The sequence below is a fragment of the Melitaea cinxia genome, chromosome 12, assembly GCF_905220565.1.
Source record: "Melitaea cinxia chromosome 12, ilMelCinx1.1, whole genome shotgun sequence".
Taxonomy (NCBI): domain Eukaryota; kingdom Metazoa; phylum Arthropoda; class Insecta; order Lepidoptera; family Nymphalidae; genus Melitaea; species Melitaea cinxia.
The window spans coordinates 9359558-9369160 of NC_059405.1; the positions used below are offsets into that span (position 1 = coordinate 9359558).

The 9603-nt window shown below is 34.9% G+C and overlaps 1 protein-coding gene and 1 long non-coding RNA gene across 2 annotated transcripts; one reads left to right on the forward strand and one right to left on the reverse strand.

The window, feature by feature from the left end:
• Positions 1-425: 425 nt before the first annotated feature.
• On the reverse strand, positions 426-6229 carry LOC123658398 (asparagine synthetase [glutamine-hydrolyzing]-like). Its single transcript, XM_045593827.1, has 2 exons — positions 6083-6229; positions 426-2219 (listed from the first exon to the last, which is right to left on the reverse strand). Exon 2 carries the CDS (start codon positions 2217-2219, stop codon positions 564-566), a length of 1656 nt encoding a protein of 551 aa, XP_045449783.1. The 5' UTR covers positions 6083-6229; the 3' UTR covers positions 426-563.
• Positions 6230-7016: 787 nt separating this feature from the next.
• On the forward strand, positions 7017-9285 carry LOC123658399. Its single transcript, XR_006743869.1, has 2 exons — positions 7017-7145; positions 9165-9285. It is a non-coding gene; the product is annotated as an uncharacterized LOC123658399 (long non-coding RNA).
• The last annotated feature ends 318 nt before the right edge of the window (positions 9286-9603 follow it).

Genomic DNA, 9603 nt, shown 5'->3' on the forward strand with positions numbered 1-9603 from the left:
GAAATATTTTGTCATGACAAGTCAACAGAGAATAAAATTAACGTCGTAGAAAAGTCCACTTCAGATACGAATAAAATTGAGTTGAGTGCTGTGTTACAGAGTCAAGACTTATTTAAATATTCGTCAGTAGCGATTGGTATAATTGATAATATAAATAATAAGGTTGTAGCTTCTTCAGAGTGTCAAGAAGGAACGCTAGAAACGAAGCCTGATTATAGTAATTGTATATGTATCACGAATTTTATCAACTCTATAAGACCGCCTTTAACAAATAACGATATTCACGATATATACCCGTAATTAATTTTCTTTTAAAATTTGTAATAATAAATTTAAAATATGTATAAAATCTTTATATAATGAATGAAAATCATACAAAGATATATTTAACTGTATTAAATAAAAAATAAAAAAAAATCAGCTAATCGCAGATTTAATTTTATTTCTTCATTTCTTTTGGAACATTTTCAAGTTGGGCAGTGTGTCATTAATGTAAATATGGTTCGTAAAAACAATGAAATACTAAAAAAACTCAATGACATAACAGCAGCACAACAATATTGTTATGAGGCGGCATAATGTTTAATGAATCTTGCTGACGGATCTGAAACTTGGACCCACTTAGGCATCCAGTAATATGGTGTAAAGTTATATTGACCCGGAAAGAATTTTTCAAATGTATATCTGTAATATTTAGATTCTGCAGTATTTGGTTGTACTCCAGGGTATTCATCAATTGTTTCTGGTAGTCGTTCTTTGATTATCTCATCAATCGTTTTGAATAATGACTTTTTCACAGAAGCGACGCCGTCACTGAAAGCTTCCTTATGTCTAAATAAAATTTCTTCTGGCAATAAACCACTTTTGGAAAAACTATTGCGAAGTAGATGTTTCTCCACGCCGTTTTGGGGCTGCCGTAAAGAAGGATCTAAACTAAGATAGTGGCTAGTAAATTGGATATCTAAAAATGGTACTCGAAGCTCTAAACTATAGGCACTTGTTGTTCGATCTGCTCTTAATCCATCGTATAAATAAATATCTGAAAGAAGTCTTATACTTTCTTCGTGAGCCGTTTTTGAATCAGGAGCATCTCTAAAATATATATATCCCTGTGCAAGTTCATCTGCACCTTCACCGCTAAAAACGATAGTAGTATCTGTTTTTTCTTTAATATACTTTGAAAGAAGGTACATAGGTATACTAGCTCGTATTGTTGTTATGTCATAGGACTCTAAATGATATATAACGTTATCTAATTCTCGTTTAACATCACTCTCATCAAATATGACTTCATGGTGGTCAGTTCCGAGGTATTCTGCTACTGTGCGTGCTGCTATGAGATCGGGGGAATCTCCCATACCGATTGCAAATGTTTGTATTTTGTATGGGAGTTTGTGTGACTTTGCTAACTTTACTACTAAAGCGGTTATAAGCGAAGAGTCTAAGCCTCCACTTAGGAGACAGCCAATTCGCCTATCAGACATTAATCTTTTGTTACAAGCTGCTTCTAAAAGATGGGTAGTTTTTTCGTAAATATTCATTTGTGACATTTCTTCCTCTGCTACAAATGGAGTAAAATGAGGAGGCGTACCAGGGGTAAAATATTTTTCAGTATAGTTACGCTTAACTTTACCTCCATCTAAAATATCCCATTCCTCTAAATGTCCAGGAGGAAATTGACCTAAGCTCGATGTTTTGCTTTCTTTATCTTTTAAGCCTATTAAGCCTTTAGCTTCTGAACAGATAGCCATATATCCATTTTCTTCATCTTGTAATTGAAATAAGGGCCTTACTCCGTATGGATCTCTAGCGATATAAATTTTTCTTTTTTCTCCGTCAATTAGACAAAATGCGAAAACTCCGTCGAGGTTTCTGACGGTGTCACTGATACCAAATTTTTTATAGCAATGAATAATAGCCTCTATGTCGCAGTGTGTTTCATATTGGAAATTGTATTGATTGCAAAGTCGTTCACAATTGTATATTTCGCCATTACAAATGAGAGACACCCGAGGGTAAAGGTGTATTCGCATGGGTTGCATTCCATTTAGACCATCCACAATTGCGAGTCTTTGGAAGCCAAATACGGCGAGTGGTTCTCTTGCATCTTGTTCTATACGCCATGCGTCAGGACCGCGATGTACTATAGCAGAAAAACACTTGACGCATGCTCCATTCAGCCTTCCATCAGTTCCAAACGTTGCCCAAATTCCACACATCTGGAAAGATGAGATTAACTTTAATATTTTATAGGTATAGGTAGGTTATAAATGTGAAAGTTTTAGGGTTTATGGAGAGATATTTATTAATCTTAAACTGCTAGTATAACAAACAGATGTGACGTTATTACGTTATAGAATTCTCATTTAAATATTTCACTTTCATATTGTGTCGTAATTAAAAAAATTGATTTAGCCCGTAACATCCCTATCTATATAAGGGTTCCGTTTTAAATAAAATTAGAGTTGTAACTGTTTGTAATATTAAAATCACCGCTTTTTACTTAATGCATATGGATGTATATAAGGTACATACACCAAAATAACATTTTTTTACGATTATTGTCTGTCTGTATGTATGTCTGTCTGTTTATTCCGACTAATCTCTGAAACGGTTGGACAGATTCTGACGGGACTTTCACTGGCAGATAGCTGATGTAATAAGGAGTAATTTAGGCTACTTTTATTTTTGTTCTTTTTTATCACTTGAACTGAACAATAACTATTTTTTTTAATTCCACGAGGACGTAGTAGCGGGCATAGCTAGTGCTAAATATTAGCTATTATGTCACGGGCTTGGATAGTGTTGTACATTATATTTTATGTTTTTAATAACGCAAAAGTAATACGCTATGTTTACCTTGAGAACTCAAATAACAAGGGGTGCTAATTAAAGAGACTTTTTTAAAAAAATGTAAGACACCCTAAATACAATTCAGCATGGTGGTTGTTTTTTAGCATCTAAACTTTTAACATGCACGAGTATGCGTTCAAGCAATAAACTTCTAAAATATTAATATATGACATAAAATAAGATATTCTATTAGCTTAAAATTTTTAACTCAGTACGCTTAAAATGTAACTCATCCCACATTAATTGATCGTCAAAACTTCGCTAAAATTGCCATCAAATAGTAGATTATGGCCACTAATATAACCCATAAACTATTGATGGAAGAGAAAATAAAATCCATCGCTTCGAAGTTGCAGCCTCTTCGCCCTTGTGTAACAAAATGCAGACACCCACGCTCGCCTCCGCACAAGGGCGAAGGGGCTGCCCTCTCTTCGCGCCTCCGTCATCTAAAGAACACTCTAGGGGTAGGGGAAATAAGACTACGTGGAGTCGGGGTAGGCTGATTCCGTTCTGTGACAATTTTGAGGCATAAGTGAATATCCGTTAGATTTCTCCTAAAAAATAAAATAAAATAAATTGACCATTGCGTTCGTTGCAAGAGCGCGTCTCGTTTGTTTTTTAACGTAAGAGCGAAGGGCTTTCGTAGCGGCGGAGATGTCCGGAACGAAATTATGCCGATAAACTGTCTAATTATGAACTATGGGATTTCTTTTTTTTTTCAAAAATGGTGCGTTACCTTGTATTGCGAGGGGTATCTATGGGGGAGTATGGTGGAAAACTACTTCATTATAGATGAAAAAATTGCAATACGAACACACGAACGATAGTAAATAAATAATATATACGTGACTAACTCGTCGTCGGTACATGTACATGAATCGAATGGCACTCTCTGATTGGTGCAAAATGCAAATGTTGTCGTCTCGCGCGCTCCCGAAAAATTTCGCGTTTGGCTATTTTCACGATAAAAGAATATGATGTAGTATTTTACATGCTAAGTTATAATAAATGATACTGTCTATGGAAGTTTCAATTATATTAATTGAGGACCTTGTGTTGAAGCTTTAAAACGTAAAATGGTGATAAGATGTATAATTCGTGGCTAAGTTAGTAAATTAGGTGGCAAATAAAAATAAGGACAAAGAATAAGAATATGATGTATTATTTTACGTGCTAAGTTATAATAAATGATACTGTCTATGGATATTTGTGTCGGACGGCCCAAAAGGAGCCGACGACTGGATGTCACGATTGTGGCGCAGCGATGGACCCTGCCCAGCACACCCTCGAGGTGTGCCTGAGATGGGCGGCACTGCGTCGCGATCTGACGACAGTCCTCGGAGGGGACTTGTCATTGCCTAGCGTCATCACCGCGATGCTCGGCGACGACGAGTCCTGGACGGCGATGGTCTTCTTCTGCGATATAGTAATGTCCCAGAAGGAGAACGACGAGCGGATGATAGAGAAGGCCACCGACTAGACCTCCGTCCGCAGGCGACGAACGGGGGTGCGTAGGAGGCGCTACTTAATGCGCCTCCAGTAACGCCCCTGTGCTCGTGTCGGGCCGGGATAGGAACCCGGTCCTGCTAGACACGGCGTCGTCGGGATTATTCAGAGGTGAGCCGGATAGTCCCCATGGAGGAGAAGTCTGGTGTTTTCGCCGAGGCCAGCCTGTCGCTGGAGGGATCCTGTTGCCTGCAGATCCGGGACCCTCCAATTAAAGCGGCTGAAGGCTTCCGCAGGGGTTTGGTCGGTAGTGCACCCCCAAGTGCTGAAGCCGACATACGGTCTAGGAATGCCTAGCCGGGCATCCTGGACTCACCCGAAAATAGGTTCCCGTGCGATACAAAAAAAAAAAAAACTATGGAAGCTTCAATTATATTATTTGAGGACCTTGTGTTGAAGCTTTAAAACGTAAAATGGTGATAAGATGTAAAATTCGTGGCCGAGTTAGTAAATTAGGGAGCAAATAAAAATAAGGACAAAGAAAAATAATTGTTTATCTTTACTTGACGATTTCTATAGAATATTTAGTTGGCGTTGTAAAAAAGACGAATTAGTTTATTAGATCTCTCTACAATAATAATTAAGCTTTTTTTATTTTCTCAATAAAAAGTTAATTTTACATTAATTATACTACGATTTCTATAGCATGTATTAAAATTAATAAAATTCAAAACAAAAAAGATACATAAAATTCCTAACTAAATCTAAATTTTTAATATACTTATCATAAATACCTACATATTTTTTAAATGTTGATTTCATGCTATTATGTTAAAAAATATTATTCGAATTAATTTTGATCTATAAACAAAACTTGTAAAAATTGGTGTAACGAACATAATTTGTCTTGCAAAGTTGTTCCATAATATGTTATTATTACATAAATTGTATTTGCTCGCAAACGAAATAACAGACTTCAGTTACATCGACAAGTACCTAATACAACGTAAGTAGACGAAAAAATTAACAAACGCACTAGTCATCACTACGAAGTTCGAGGATTCCCCTCAATTTCTCTGGGATTCCATCACCAGATTCTGGTTTCCTTATGATGATATCAACCTTGGGATATCTCCTTTTCAACAAAAAAAAAAAGAATTATCAAAATCGGTTCATAAACGACGAAGTTATCCCCGAACATACATAAAAGAAATTATATTTATGTATATATACGGTCGAATTGAGTAACCTCCTCCTGTTTATGGCCTGGTGTATATCTATTTCTTAATAATACTTGCAAATACTACTGCACCTTTTGTTATAAAACATTACATGCATAGGAGACCCGAATTAAGATCGAAGCATTTTCCCGAAATTCACAGAAAAGTGAATAAAACTTCGTAACGAAGGTAGTATCTTCAATCGTATCTTTTAGATTGGTTTTGATTGTTGTTATTTAACATTGATAAACAAGCCATCGGTACTTGTTAGGAATAAACATATGGTGGCGGTATAACTTATTTGTGTCAATAGCGTTTGAAATATCCAGGAATTTTAATATTAACCAGATAAGTACTAAATTAAATTTAATAGAATTACGTTAAACTTACTAAATTGACCTCTCTAATACAACTATATTTTTTTTAAAGTTCAAATAAATACAAAAAAAAATGTCTACTTATTTTAGGATACCGGATATGTACAACATTTAAAGTAAATGAGTAGTTTGACATGACTGTATATTTACAAAAATATTACCATAATTTTTTTATAATTTATTTACCTTAGGCAATCGTTGAATTAAGACGAACACTAAAGTTATGCTGATAATTCTAAGTTTTTACGAACACGTGGCTTTACACTGAAATCGTTTACATTTAGAGTGTATAATGTGGTCTACCAAGGTCGTCTATTTCTAAGAGCTGTATAAATATAAAGATCGAATTTATACGATTACAGAGGTATTGCCATTAACAAATGTGGGAAATAATAGCCCAAGATAGAAAAAAATAGTCATTATATAAGAGTGTAGCTAAAGATGAAGTTAATAAATTTTTTGATAAGCATAAACACTACAATTTATTAATAAAATATACGTTATAAGTCTTCTACGCCTTTTCTCTACCTAGAAAGAATTTTTTTTTCAGCTAAGACATCTCTGCTGAAAATTCCAAATAAAAAACGATGATTTGTACGTACAATTTTTATGTGTTTTTATCTGGGCTATCTGGAATCCAGATAGCTTAAAATTGTATGAAAATTTTGGAATCCTATTTTCAAACACACGCTTCAGTCTGTAATATCCCACAACTGGGCATAGGCCTCTTTCGCCATGTAGAGGAAGGATCAGAGCTTAATCCACCACGCTGGTCCAATGCGGGTTGGCGGATATATTCCCTACTATGAATAACGATCGTTATCAGGCGTAGATGATAACAACCGGGACCGACGGCTTAATGTGCTCTCCGAGGCACGATGGGGAGACCCACAGGGACTGCACAAACACCCAGACCACGGCAAATACCTGTATGGCCAATACAAATGTTTGTCATGTGTGGGGATCGAACTACAACAGTTTACAATAACTTCCAATACAAATCATCGTTTTTTATTTGGAATTTTCAGCAGGGATACTATCGAGCAATATGGTAATAGTTAAAAGTTTTTATTGCAGTTTTTACTGATTTCTATAAAAATAAACAAATATTGTGGTAGTTAAATATACTGGCAATGTTATTCAACACCCGAGTATTTGCGAGTGCAAAATGTGATGAGTGGGATGTAATATTCGAGTGAAATAAAAAGCTGTAGCCAATAAACATAACTGGTTCTACCAAAACGATGATGTAAGATATGTATAATTTTGCAGCTCCTATTGCATAATTTTCACTGAGGTTGAGGAGGTTACTAAAATTAAATAGATATTGTTACTAATAAAAATACTTACACATACCTGCACATGTCTTCTTTCGCATTATTATTATTATTGTAAATATTAAAAATATTTCGTAGAAAATTTTAGCTTTGTGTGACTTGAATTGTGATATAGTTTTTGCTTTAACAACATGACATTCTCGAAGCTCATTTCCGGATTATCAAAATTCAAATAGAACAACTCCATAAATTTTTGCGAACATATAGGTACCGTCTATACATAGGTAGATGAACGAATGATGAAGAACCTATAATAAAATTGTAACCAGCCTATGTCTGAACATGAGAGATATTCAAAAAATTTATTTAAAGGGATCTCTATGAGAGTATTAAAAGACAAGGATTTTTAGAAATTTTGTCCGCCTGTCTGTCGCTTTGTATATTTGTTCTAGCAGCACACAAATCGGAACGTGATTGATTGCAGTTTTTTATGTAGCGATTTTAAATATCTTCCTTAAAATCACGTGTTTTTCGATTATAAACAAAATATTGGCACAATTGTGCAAATATTATGAAAGAAAAGGAAATGCACCGGAGAAGTAAGAGTTGTCTGATATAGGCACTATAGGCAGATTAAAATTAATTTTAATAATATATACGAATTGTGGAATATATTGTAAATACTGCCATCTATAGGTCGATGCTCAAACTAATTTGAATCTATTAGAACAAGTTTCAGTGTCGAATAGTTTAATTTAAGTGTTGATAGATGACACTATTGAGATTTTTTATTTATTATAGCCAAACCTTAGTAGAATAGGATCCCGATATAAAACGACCTTCACCGAGCTGTTTATTTGAATTTTATATTTAACTAGCTGACCCGGCGAACTTCGTATCGCCTAACAGTCGATTCCTTAATTTTATTATTTTTTTTTAGAATTTTTCTCTCCGTAAGAACCATCCTCGTACTTCAAGGAATATTTTAAAAAAAGAATTAGCGAAATCGGTCCAACCGTTCTCGAGTTTTGCGCTTAGCAACACATTCAGCGACTCATTTTTATATTATAGATTTAATATGTCAATAAATATACCTATTGCATATGGGTCGCCTAACAAATTTCAGTCCAGAATATGATTAATTAATAATTAAAAAAAAATTAAACATTTCACCGGTTTCATTATTATTAGACAAATTATATACCAATCGAAAGTATAAACAAATATATCTATAGATTTTGCACCGGACTCGATGGATATATTTGTTTATACCTGGCTACCCGAGAGTTATGACCGGAAAAGAATAGGCAATCTAACGTTTGCATATTAGGTATATGGGCTCCATACTTTCGATTGGTATAGAATTTGTCAAACAATCAAAGCGGTGAAATGTTTAAAAAAATATTATTAATTAATCATATCCTGTTGGAAATTACATTAGATGTTAGTGAAGGCTTATAGATGTTACTTTCAACTTCTTTGGCAAGATAGCAAAAGGCACCGGTTCCACTTGGAAAGCCTAATAACCTTACGACATACATATCTATCGGTGTATGTATTTAAAATGTATCCCAGCAGTTTACTTCTGGCAGAATTTAGAGGTAACATTACTACTCTACTACCTTTGACACCCGCTCTGGTGTAGTGGTGCGAGTAGTCACTTAAACACGTTTGAGGGGTCGATTCCCGCTCGGGATGGATATTTGTATTTGTACAAATATTTCTGTCCAGTTTGGATGTCTGTCCTTGTGGGTCTCCTCACCGTGCCTCGAAGAGCACGTTAAGTCGTCGGCCCCGATTGTTATAGTGAATACCTGATAGCGATTGTTACTCATAGTATACATATCTACCAACCCGCAGTGGAGCAGCGTGGTGGATTAAGCTCCAATCCTTATCCTACATGGAGAAAGAGGCCTATGCCCAATAATGGGATGTTATAAGCTGAATGAGATGCGAATGCGATTACTACTCTTCTTAAATCTCTTCTTCAGGATAATACATCTATTGCAACCAGCGCCGCTGCCTAAAAATGGACATGGCCGATTCGTGAAGGTAGCCGTGCAGATGAAGCTTACTAATTTTTGACTTATAAAAAAAATGTGTTACTAAAAACTGTTTATTTTTTTTCAACGACAACTATTTAAATGTTTAATTGTAATACACTTTTGAAGAATAAATTCATATTTCAAATTTAAAAAAAAATTGAAAAGAACCGAAAATACCGAAAAAAAACCGGGAAATTCTAGTTCCGTAAAGACAAATTATCGAAAACCCCGGTTCTCAAACAACAGACCGGTTCTGAAAACCTAATTCATAAGTACAACATCAGTTGACAATGCACAAATGTATGTACAAAATGAATTATTTTCTGTCTTTGTGTAATGTGAATAACTTCATTGTTAGAGCGTAAATATAAAGATGATATCTACA